This window comes from Galeopterus variegatus, unplaced genomic scaffold (genome assembly GCF_000696425.1).
Source record: "Galeopterus variegatus unplaced genomic scaffold, G_variegatus-3.0.2 Scaffold3466, whole genome shotgun sequence".
NCBI classification, from domain to species: Eukaryota; Metazoa; Chordata; class Mammalia; order Dermoptera; family Cynocephalidae; genus Galeopterus; species Galeopterus variegatus.
The window spans coordinates 185,465-198,379 of NW_007729577.1; the positions used below are offsets into that span (position 1 = coordinate 185,465).

Genomic DNA, 12,915 nt, shown 5'->3' on the forward strand with positions numbered 1-12,915 from the left:
AAGAAAAAAAAAAAAAAAAAAAAAAAAAAAAAAAAAAAAAAAAACCATTTACATTTTGGCATGTGTGCCTTACAGTTTGGGGTACCTATAAAACGAGTACATTTAAAATGGTACCTGACCCCTGCCAAGGAAGTTTTAAGTGAGAGCATGTGAGCAGAGCTCCTGCTGATAGCAGAATAAAGAAACAAGTTTGTATTGGAAAAATGGTACTTCAGAGTTTTGTAAAGCAAAAATGAGTTTTCTGTGGGACAAATGTAGATCTGTGGAAAGGGAGCTGTTTTGAGAGAGATTTTGCCTAAGTGTGTCCCTAGGGGAATAAAATAACCCCAAAGAGAGGTGAATTTCTGGAAACCTAAGGATGAGGAAAGAATCATAAATTATTATTCTATCTCCCTAGCATCTGAGGCACCTGCATTAAGGGGGTAAAAAAACCCTTAAGGAAAAACAAAATGTTGTAAATGCACCTATAAGTAGAAGAAAGAATAATAATTAAAAACAATATATTTCTTATTTATGTTTTATAATTCTAAACACACAAAGGGTCCAGAACAAAACATAATCAAGAATAACTTTTTTTGCCCCAAGAACATTCACCTATACCTACCTATCTAACTAATTAAATTCCCTTTGTTTGAGCTTTCTTACATTATAAATGACTTTTCCTTGACCTGTGGGATTTGTATTCCATGACTTATCAAGGTATAGGAAATGGCTGATGTGCTTTTATTCTTTGAAGCATTCTGCTATGAGTTGATTGTTTGTCCCCTCTAAAGCTCAGGTTGAAACTTAATTTCCAATATGGTATTTGAAAGGTGGGCCCTCTAAGAGGTAATCAGATAGGGAGAACTACACTCTCATGTATGGATGAATCCATTCATGGAGTAATGGGTTAATAACTTAATGGGTTATCAGAGATATGGACTGGTGGCTTTATAAGGAAAGCAAGTGAGCACATAAAAGTGCTCTTTCCCCTCCTCGCTATGTGACACCCTGGGTCACTGTGGGTCTCTGTAGAGACTCCCCACCAAGAAGAAGGCCCTCACCAGATGCATACCTCAACTTTGGACTTCCCAGCCTCCAAAATTGTAAGACATAAATTTTGTTTCCTTACAAATTACCTAGTTTCGGGTATTCCTTTATATGCCACAGAGAACTGACTAACATACATTCTACATTTCCTTTTGAAACATGGCATCATTTTAGTATTTGTTCTCAAACAAAATATATATTAAACTAGATTTAATTAAAATTTATCATCTTCAAAGCCATTAGACTTGGTAGATTCATATATGAAATCTTCAACGAAAGTATACCTTAAATATATTTAAAATATGCATAAGGAAAAATACATGAAAATAAGCAGAACAAGAACAATTATTGTGCCATCTACTAAATATATGTTTCAGGGAATGTGACTGACAGGTTAAATGGGTCAATAATATTTTTTAAACCCCATTATACTTTACAAAGAGGCATATTAGAATTTTAAAGTGCATAAATCCTATATACTTACCACAGGTGACAATGTCCATTCATGGGTGCTCTACTAATAGCTCTTTCACCTAAAGTTTTTCCTGAAAGATAAATGTACTTATACTTAGTATCTTCATGTGAGTTGGTAAGAGGTGAATTATTGAATTAAGTCAGTGGTTCCTAAAATATGGTACCAATACCAAAACCATCAGCATCACCTGAAAACTGGTTCGAAAAGCAAATTTTCAGCCACATTGGAAACCTACTCAATCACAAACTATAGGGTTGGGGCCCAGCAACCTTTGTTTTAATGAGTCTCCAATGATTCTGAGGTATGATCAAGTTTGAAACCCACTGATTTAATCAAATGCAAGAAAAGTCATTCAATCATTACTTAAAAACGTAAGAGAAATGGTTTTTGTAATTGATTCAAACTTTTACTGAGTGCCTACTACCATATTGAGTGAACATCTAGGAATAAAATACCAAATAAGACAGTCCTTGACCTCCAAAGGCTAACAGTTCAATAGGTAGCAGGTATATAAACAAAGCACATGCAAAACTTAAGAGCAAGGTAGAAAGAGATCACAGCAGAGTGAGTAGCTGTCTACAGGTGTAAGGGAGAGCTCCCCTGAGAAGTTCTCACCTAATCATAATAATGAACAGGCTCAGTGCCATAAATAATTCCCCCAAATTATTTTACTTAGTTTTAGAGTAACTTTTAATAATGTAATAATTACTTCGGATAGATGTTTGGCTAATGGCTTGAAAAATCAAAATGCTTGCAACAAAACAGGACTAGATTCTGAGAATCTTTCTCAGAAGGGACCATTTTGTTTTATATCTTCTTTTTTCCCTGCTTCATTATTATTATTAATATTATTTTACCTTGAAGAGACTATCCAACAACATACAAAATGCCTTTCTAAATAAGTGGTTAAGATTATCTTTATAAATAAGGATCTTTTATTCTAAAATCATTGTATTTCTTAATTCATTAAGGTAGCACTATATAATTTTACCCATTAAGGGCACTATCTGGTGTAGAAATCTACATATATTGGAAAAAAATTAAAAAGTGAAATATTTTAGTAATAACTAATATTACTTTGTGGATAAATATTAAAGGAGTTAGTAATTTTTAAATGAAAGGTTAAAAACATACGTTCAATGTAAAAACATTAAAAACTAAGTCAACATATTAGCTGCACTGTCTAATGAACAAAACTCTCAGTGAAGTACACAGGCCTAAAACAGAGGTGATTCCATCACCCTGAGAATGTAAAAGGAAGTTGGGTAGGATGCAGACTGGTTTTGCAGTCTCACTTATGTAGCTGAAGCCCAAAAGGAAAGCTATTTCCTTATAGAATTGTATTTTTTGATCTTTTTGAGGTATTGACATTAATCACTTAATTATGAAAATTATAATAATGCTTCTTTAAATATAAAATTCATATTTTATTTGGAATACAAGTTATGATCAATCATAGTATTCCAAAAAATTTACTGAATAATGGTAGGCTCACTGTGTTTTATGAAAGAATTCTGCACTTTCCAGTGATCAAATCTTTCTTTAGCATAAACAATTCCAAATATACTCTTATGAGAAAAAACCTTCGGCACTTCTCCTTCCCTTATGCTGAATTCCAACATTCTTAAACAGCTGATCTGAATCCTTGCCTTGCTCTCAGCTCTGGAGTACTTGGTCATTACCTTTACTAGCACTTACTCCTTACCCAGTGAATTCTAACGCGCTGTCTCCTTACTATCTTTTCTATAGAGTAAGTTAATAGTGTAGCACCTTCTTAATCATATTTGTATCCTTTCTTCTTCCCCTCCTTTTCCTCCCTCCACCCCTCATGTTAACATTATTCCTGGACATAGTAATTTTGAATAAATATTTCTTAAATGAGTAAATTTTAAAAATTACTTTTAATTTATTGCAATACCTGAATAAACACATCTGAGGCTCTGCTCCTTTTTCTTTGGCATTATAATCTTTTCTCTTTTTTTGGATATATCCTATTTCAATCCTATGCTCCATTCTTGCACCTGAATTTCCTCCAGGCTATTTCTTTTCCATTTTTGCCATCTCATACTTTAACTCAACTAAATTCCCACTCCATTTTAAAATAGAGATCCAAAGCGAGTTTACCTACGGGAAACTTACTTCCATAAGAAAAACTTCCCTGAATCCACCTCCACCCTGCCATCACATCCTTCTTTCTTTATACTCTCTTAACACCCGTACTATTCTTTAATAACAGCTTATTTCAGTTTGTTTCTTTATATGATTATGCGTATGATTATTTGAATAATACTGCCTCCCCCACAAAGACATAAGCTCCCTTGCAGTCTTAGAACATGTCTATTTTGCTATCCTATTCCTGTCTGCTAACATAATGCCTAGGGTAGGGCAGATGCTTAAGAAAGAAATGTATTTAATATTGATGAATGTTGGAATAATTTACATAGACAAACACTGATTTTCTCAGTAGATATGAAAATAAATCCCTTTGTTCTCTTTGATTAAATTTTTATTTACCTTGAAGTTAATAAACCTCTTCTCTAGAATTCTGTTTTGCTTATGGCCTGCAAACTGGATGGCTACTGAAAAACTGCCCCACAAAGCTGATGATGAATATGTAAGAAACAGGGTGGGGTGGGGGAAAGGAGTCTTCTCATCCTCGTCCCACTGGGGGAAAACCAAAGTGCAGAGTCATCCAGCAAACAAATGTCCAAAGAAAATATAATTACAAGCAGTTTGGTAATACTTCCCTCTTGGAAGTAAAACTGACAGGGAACTAGACTGGGAGATCTTTTTTGCTGGTTCTTCCTCATGCTATCTTAGAGAAGAAAAGCCTGGAAAAGGGAAGACTTTGGAATAACAGAAGAATTACAGGGGTGTTGATGTCAAATTACTATGCTGACGCTCAGAAAAATGACAGATAGGGGTCTTTGCAAGAAAGCACTTTGACATTCAGTGAGAGACAAGGTGAGATATAAAAACAACAATTTGACATTCTTGCTATTTTGTTATTGTTGCTGTTATGGAAAATTCCAAAAATATATTAAAAAGTATAGATGATAATATAATGAACCACCATGTACTCATCATTCATCTTAAACAGTTATCAACCCACGGTTAATTTTGTTTCATCAAGATACACGTTGAAATAAACATATCAAATAAAGTCTAAGAGATTATTACTTTGTGGTACCTGAAGTTTTACATTAGAGGAGGTAAGGTGTGTTACTCTAATTGTGGTATACTAAGGACAATCATCCTCTGCCTGTTATTGTTTCTCAAACACTACCACTTAATGTCTTATCTTTATGTGATTTTATAAACTTTAAAAGACAAAATTTGCGTTTTTTCCGTTTCTACTCAAATATTTTTAAAGAACATTTACTTTACTCCTAAAAAATCTGAGACTTTTTTTTTTTTTTTTGATACTGGGATATACTGCAATAGGTTAAACATATTGGTTTTAGCTAAGATAATATAGCTTTAATTAAAATTTCACTAGTGGTTTATTATAGGTCACAATTGCCACTTGCAAATAATCAATCTTTAGAAAATACTTACCAATATTAGCATAATGTTTTTTTTCTTTTGCATCTGTAGATAATTCATACATGTCTCCATAAGCACGAGCAAATCGCCACATAAATTCTATTTCATCTCTAAACTGAAAAGAAAAAATACAATTGCACATTATATTAACTTGTAACTTGTCTAGACTATATTTGTTTCCTACTACAACTTTTAAAAATCTAGGCCGATAAACTGATATTTATAGATGATTGAATCTACGGATGTGCAATATTTAAGTGTATAACATTTTAAATCCAAATATTCATGGCTAAGAAATGTGACCTAATATAGTGTTACATTTGGATCTTAAAACCAATTAATATTATGTAGTCACTAGCTCCACCTAGGTTGAAGAGAGAATTGATAAGTGCCAGAATCTATCAGTTTTCCCTGGGCTGTGATATCCTTTTCTTATTTTCCTTTCTAAGTTATCTACTATCAATATAAGAGCTTAATGAGCATTTTAGATAATATCTGTAGATTAAGTTGCATATACTCAGAAGAGCAGTTTTTATCTCAATTACCTAAATATAATCTTGGAGGTTTTATAAGTTTTAGATAATTTGTTTAGCATTGCTAAATCCTCTGGCAAGGTTAGACAAATTACTCATGGGAAAGAAAGATATTTATTTCTCCTTGGGATATTACAAACTCTTTTTTTTTTTTTTTTTTTAAGTAGTGGTGAGAGAGATGGGCTTTTCCAGTTCAGGTCCAGCATTAATCACTGCAGAATGACCATTGGTAGAGATAGCTTTAAATACTGATAGTGGTTAGGCCCGGTGGCGCACTGCTACAGTGCGCTGCTTGGGAGCGCGGCGGCGCTCCCGCCAAGGGTTCAGACCCCACATACAGACTGGCCGCTCACTGGCTGAGCGAGGTGTGGGAGCAACACCGAGGGTTGCGACCCCGTAGCCGGTCCTGGTCCGGTACAGGCGCGACACTGAGGGTTGCGATCCGTTGCCAGTCACGAAAAAAGACAAAAAGGAAAAAAAAAAAAAGAAATAGAAGGGACTTCCAAACCAACAAAAAAGGTTAGGTACCAAAAACTATAACACATTTCACACTTAATGATGAAACATCAGAAGCTATCTCTTTAAAATCAGCAAAAGAGAAGAATGTCCAGTACTGCTGTTTCTATTTGACATTGTACTAGAGTTCCCACTGGCACAATATTAAAAGAAAAACAAATAAAAATTATCATATCATGAAAGAAGGAACAGAATTGTTATTATTCAAAGATTATTCCTAGAAAACCTGAAAGAATTAACAGATAAGTAATTAAAACTAATTAAAATTTATGATTGATTCATGAAAATCAATTGTGTTCTTAAACTCTATAAAACAAGTCATAAAATACAATTTTTTTTTCCTTTTTGTCTTTTCTCGTGACCGGTAATGGGATCGCAACCCTCGGTGTCGCACCTGTACCGCGACCGGCAACGGGATCGCAACCCTCGGTGTCGCACCTGTACCGCGACCGGCAACAGGATCGCAACCCTCGGTGTTGCGCCCGCACCGCGCTCAACCAGTGAGTGGACTGGTCTCTATATGGGATCCGAACCCTCGGCGGGAGCACCGCCGCACTCCTAAGCACCGCACTCTACCGAGTGCTCCACCGGGCCAGCCCATAAAATACAATTTAATAAAATATGACATTTATAATAGCAGGAAAAATATAAGGTACCCTTAAAAAAAAATTCCACAAAGTTTTTTTATGACCTTTCTGGAGAAAATGACAAAATATCATCTGAGGACATTAAAGAGTACTTAAATAAATGGAAAAAATATATATGGACAGGAAAACTTAACATTAAAATAATTTTATACAGCCTCAAATTAATCTATACTTGTAATGGAATGCTAAGAAAATCCCAATGGAAATTCCCTATGAAAAATTCCTAAAATTAATATAAAATTAAAATTAATATAAAAGTGCAAGTGCAAGAAGAGCCAAGACAATTTTGAAGAACAGACATCAGGACTACAGTATAAAGGATGATGCTATAGAAATTAGGTCAATGTGGTATTGGCATAGCCAATAGGCAAACTGGCCAAGAAAAGAAAAGAGAACATCAAGGCTAGTCTCTTCCCTACATTAAAACACCCAAGGGTGGGAAAATTACTTTCCTACTTTAGACAGAGACCTTATAACTGGGCATTTCTCAGAAAACTATGAGAAAGTTCTGAAAGCCAATTTAAAAAATAAGGCATATTCAAATATGACTGTGAAATTTTAACTGTATCTTTTAAATTGGAGTTAGAGATTAGATTTGTACTAGGCCCCCCAACCACCACAAACAAAAAGGCATTTCATAGATTTTCTGATGTCAAACCTAGAATTTTCCAGTAGCCTTCTAACAGGTTTGGAGAAGTTCACCTTAAAATGTCAAATTTACTTACAAATATTTGTCCCTCATGTTCTTTTCTGGTCCTATTTTCTGTTCCCAATTTTAATCAGAACTATGCCATTTTCTCTATCCCTTCAATTCTGCATGATCAACTACTTGCTTCAAGAACAACAGCAGCATCTCTTAAGGCATAGTCATATTATTTAAAGAGAAAATGACATTATTTACTGTAAAATAAAATAGCATATTTACAGAAATATATCAATAGTTGATATAGGCTCTTCTTGTCCTGTGGAAACACTAATAACAGACTAAAATAGCTTTGTGGGGGATCTAGAAACTAGTCAAGGATTTGCATCCACCAAGTGAGTATCAAATCAAGAAAAAGCCAAACTCAAAATGGTAGAAAATCTCATGGTGTTTTTGTTTACCTTTGCCCCACCTCTTCTCTGATGTGGCATGGATGGGAGAAAGCTGCCTGATTCTTGGGTCCTCCCTTAGGACAGAAGAAAAAGAGTGGAGTTTGCTTGCAATGTTCTGGCCTGTATGGGGGCTTCCTGGGAGACTTTCTGTCCTGCTTGATTCAGACTTCAGATAGAACTGAAGGCATAGTTTGAACAGTAGGTTGGAGACTACTGAAAGCAGTGATGGGCACTGTGGTGCATAAGAACTACGGGGGGGACCAGGAACCCATAAATACATAGGTGCAAGAGATTATGGATAGAGAAATACAACAGAACATCTAAGGCTCCAAGAATAAGCAGGGGTGAGTCTCTTAGGGAAATTAAGATATTTAAAAGCAGCCATGTATATGAGAGGAATTGGGGAAAATGCACACATGTGCGTGCATACACACACTCACACACACAGGCCCAGGAAAAGATGTGTACTCAAAAAAGACTTGAGAAGACCTTAAGCTTTCACATGGGAATGATTAGTGAGGATCTTCTGCATGGAGCCAGGGCACAAAGGCTAGGAGAGTTGGCTGTTGTTTCAAATTCACAATTTTTACCAAAAGGCATACAAAGAAACAGAGAAAGACAGCTCATTAAAAGGAACAAAATAAATCAATAAATTGTCCTAAAGTTATATGAGCTTTGAACTATCAACAATTTTAAAATAATGGTCTAAATATCCTCAAAGAGCTAAAGGAAAACATGGAGAGAACTAAAAATCAGGAAGACATTACATAAACAAAATATCAACAAAGAATTAGAAATTATAAAAAAAAAGAACCCAAAATAAATTAGAGCTGAAAAATACAATAACTGAATTGAAAAATTCACTGAAGGAAAGCAACAAAAGACTAAAACAGGCAGAAAAAAAGAACAGGCAAACATGAAGGCAGATCATTTAAAAATATGGATTCTGAAGAGCAAAAAGAAGAAAGAATAAAGAAAAATGAACAGAGTATAAGGGACTTATGGGATACCATGAAGCAGAACAATAAATACATTAGGGGCATCCCAGACGTTGAATACAGAGAGAATGAAACAATGAGCTTATTTGAAGAAATAATGGTGGTAAAACCCAAATCTGGGGAAAGACAAGTAAATACAAATGCAAACAGCTCAATGAACTCCAAGTATGATAAACCCAAAGAGATCCACACCAAGACACATCATACTTGAACTGTTGAAAACTAAAGACAAAGAGAATCTTGAAAGCATCAAAAGAAAAGCAACTCATCATGTTTAAGGGACCCTCAATAATATTATCAGTGGATTTCTGTTGAGAAATTTTCAACAGAAAGATTTCAGCAGAAACCTTGCAGAACAGAGAGGAGTGAGATAATATACTTAAAGTTGAAAGAAAAAACCCTGTTAACCAAGAATTCTGCAACTAGCAAAATTGTCCTTCAAAAAATGAGGGAGAAATTAAAATATTTCCAGACAAAGAAAAGCTCAGGGAGTTCATTACCATTAGGCCTGCTCTACATGAAATACCAAAGCAAGGTCCTTCAAGTTTAAACAAAAGGACATTAGACAGTAACCTGAAGCCATATGAAAATATAATGTTCTCCAGCAAAGGTAAATACCTGGACAAATATAAAAACCAGTATTAAAACTCCACCTCTTATTCTTTTACAGGATTTAAAGAGAAAAGCATAAAAATAATTATGAATCTATATTAATGGTTACACAGTATATAAAGATGTAAATTGTGACATCAATAACATAAATGGGTGGGTGGAGTTGTAAAGAAGCAGAATTTTTGTATGCAATTAAAGTTAAGTTCATATCAGTTTAAAATAGGTTACTATAACTTTGAGATGTTATATGTAATCCCCATGGTAACCCCAAAGAAAATAGCTATGGAATATATGTAAAAGGAAATAAAAATATGTCGTTTTAAAAAAAAACCAACTAAACACAAAGGAAGGTAGTAAAGAGGGAAATGAGAGAAGAAAAAAACCTAGAAGACATACAAAAAATAACAAAATGGCAATAGTAAGTCCTTTTCTGTCAGTAATTATTTCAAATGTAAATAGATTAAATTCCTCAATCAAAAGACATATATTGTCAGAATGGATACAATACTCAGGACGCATCTATATGTTTTCTACAGGAGACTACCTTTCTCTCTAAGGACACACATAGATTGAAAGTGAAAGGATGAAAAAAGATATTTGATACAAATGAATAACCAAAAGAGAGTAGGGGTGGCTATACTAATGTCAGACAAAACAGACTTTAAGTTAAAAACTGTTACAAGAGACAAAGAAGGACATTATATTACAATAAAAGGGTCAATTCACCAAGAAGATATAATAACAACAAAATCATATGCACTAAACATCAAAGTTCCTAAATATATACAGCAAACATTGATAGAATTGAAGGGAGAAATAGACGGCAACACAATAACAGTAAAAAGACTCCAACGCCCCATTTTAAATAATGGATAGAAAAACCAGGCAGATCAATAAGGAAATAGAGGACTTGAACATGATTATAGATCTATTGGACCTAACAGACATACACAGACTGTGCCACCCAACAATAGCACAATATATAAGTCTTCTCAAGTGCACAAAAAACATTCTCCAGGACAGATCATATGTTAGGCCACAAAACAAATCTTAATAAATTTTAGAAGACTGGAATCATACAAAGTATCTTTTTTGATCATAATAAAATGAAACCAGAAATCAACAGAAGGAAAACTAAGAAATTCACAAACGTGGAAATTAAATAAGACACTCTTAAACAACCAGTGGGCCAAACAAAAAAAATCACAGGTAAATTAGAAAATATCTTGAGTCAAATGAAAACAAAAACACAACATACCAAAACTTATGGGATGCAGCAAAAGCAGTGGTAAGAGGGAAATTTAAAGTTGTAAAAATGCCTACATTAAAAAAAGAAGAAATCCATACCAGTCAGCAGCCAAAAAAAGAAGAAAGGTCCCGAGTCATTAAGAAACTAGACAAAGAAGAATAAACTAAACCCAAAGCTAGCAGAAGAAAATAATGTCAATTAGAGCAAAAATAAAAAGAGAATAGAAAAATAGAGAAAATCAATAAAACCAAGAATTTGTTCTTCAAAAAGATTAACAAAATTGACAGATCTTTAGGCAGAATGACTAAAAAAAAAGAGAGAAGACTCAAATAACTAAAAGAATTGAAAGAGGATGTTACTACTGATTTTATCAAAATAAAAAGGATTATAAAAGAGTACTATGAAGAATTATATGCCAACAAGTTTGGATATCCTAAATGAAATGGCCAAATTCTTAGAAACACACAAACTACCAAGATTGAGTCAGGAAGAAATTGAAAACGTGAACAGACTTGTAACTGGTAAGGAGATTGAATCAATAACCCAAACTCTCCCAACAAGAGAAAGCCCAGGACTAGATGGCTTCACTGTTGAATTCTACCAAACATTTAAAGAAGAATAAACATCAGCCCTCCTCTAAATCTCCCAAAAATTTGAAGAGGGAGAAATACTTTCAAACTCATTCTATGAGGTCAGCATTACCCTGATACCAAAGCTAAACAAAGACACTACAAGAAAACTATAGACCAATATCTCTAATGAATATTGATGCAAATTCTCAACAAAATACCAGCAAACAGAATCCAACAGCACGTTAGAAAGAACATATGCCACAACCAAGTGAGAGTTATTCTGGGAATACAAGGATGATTCAACATATGAAAATCAACTAACATGATATCCCACATTAACAAAATTAAGGGGAAAACCACACGATCATCTCCACTGATGTAGAAAAAGCATTAGACAAAATTCAGCACCCTTTTATGATAGAAATGGTCAACAAACTGGGAATAGAAGGAAACTGCTTCAACATAGTAAAGTCCATAAATGAAAAGCCCACAGCTAACACCATACTCAGTGGTAAAGACCGAAAGCTTTTCCTTTAAGATCAGGAACAAGACAAGGGTGTATGCTTTCAACACTTGTACTCAATATAGCACCGAAAAGACTTAGCTAGAGCAATTAGGCAAGATAAAGAAATAAAAGGCATTCCATAAAAAAGAATAAAATTCTGCCATTTGCGGCAGCATGGATGAGCTTGGAGAAAATTATGTTAAGTAAAATAAGCTAGGCACAGAAAGAGAAATACTGCATGTCCTCACTCATAAGAGGGAGCTAAATAAATAAAAGAGAAAGACAGAATGAACAATCACAATAATATGTTGAACTTTCAGAAGGAGGGAACAGAACTGTGGTTATTAGAGTGGGGAAAGAGGGAGGGGAGTTACCAAGAAATTAATGGACACAAAGAATGACAAAGTTTTGTAATGATGAATATGCTAATTACCCTGATTTGATCATCACACATTGTATGAAGGTATTGATATTCAACTCTGTAGGCCACAAATATGTATAATACATTATGTTTCAAAAATATAAATAAAAATAAATAAAAGGTATCCAAATTGGAAAGGAAAAAGCAAAATTATCTTCTGTTTATAGAAAACACAATCTTATATTTAGGAAAAACACCTAAAGATTCCACATAGAAAAAGACTATAAGAATTAATAAGGAAATTCAGAAAGTTGCAGGATACAAAAATCAACAAGCAAAAATCATTTGTGTTTCTATGCATTAACAATGAGCTATCTGAAAAGGAAATTATGAAAATAATTCTATTCAAAACAGCATCAAAAAAATAAAATACTTATGACTAACTTTAACTAAGGAGGTGAAAGACTTACACTGTACGTACACTGAAAACTACAAAACAATATTGCAAGAATTTGAAGACACAAATGGAAAAACATCTCATGTTCATGGATTTGAAAATTTAACATTAAGATGTCAATACTACCCAAAATGATCTACACAATTCAATGTAATCTCTCTTAAAATTTCAATGATTTTTTTTCAGAAATAGATATATCCTGAAGTTCATTCAGAATCTCAAGGGACCCACTAAGAGCTAAAACAATCTTAAAAAAAAACAAAATTGGAAGTCTCACATTTCCTGATTTCTAAACTTACTACACAAAGCTACACTTTGCG

The 12,915-nt window shown here is 33.9% G+C and overlaps 1 protein-coding gene across 1 annotated transcript in view; it reads right to left on the bottom strand.

The window, feature by feature from the left end:
* The window catches only part of RMDN2 (regulator of microtubule dynamics 2), an 86,810-nt gene that overhangs the window by 52,464 nt on the left and 21,431 nt on the right, over nucleotides 1–12,915 (bottom strand). Inside the window, exons 5-6 of the mRNA XM_008585127.1 lie at nucleotides 5,063–5,165; nucleotides 1,514–1,574 (exon numbers count right to left, since the gene is read on the bottom strand). Of these exons, the coding sequence (XP_008583349.1) occupies nucleotides 1,514–1,574; nucleotides 5,063–5,165 (164 nt within the window). The remainder of the gene's footprint in view (nucleotides 1–1,513; nucleotides 1,575–5,062; nucleotides 5,166–12,915) is intronic.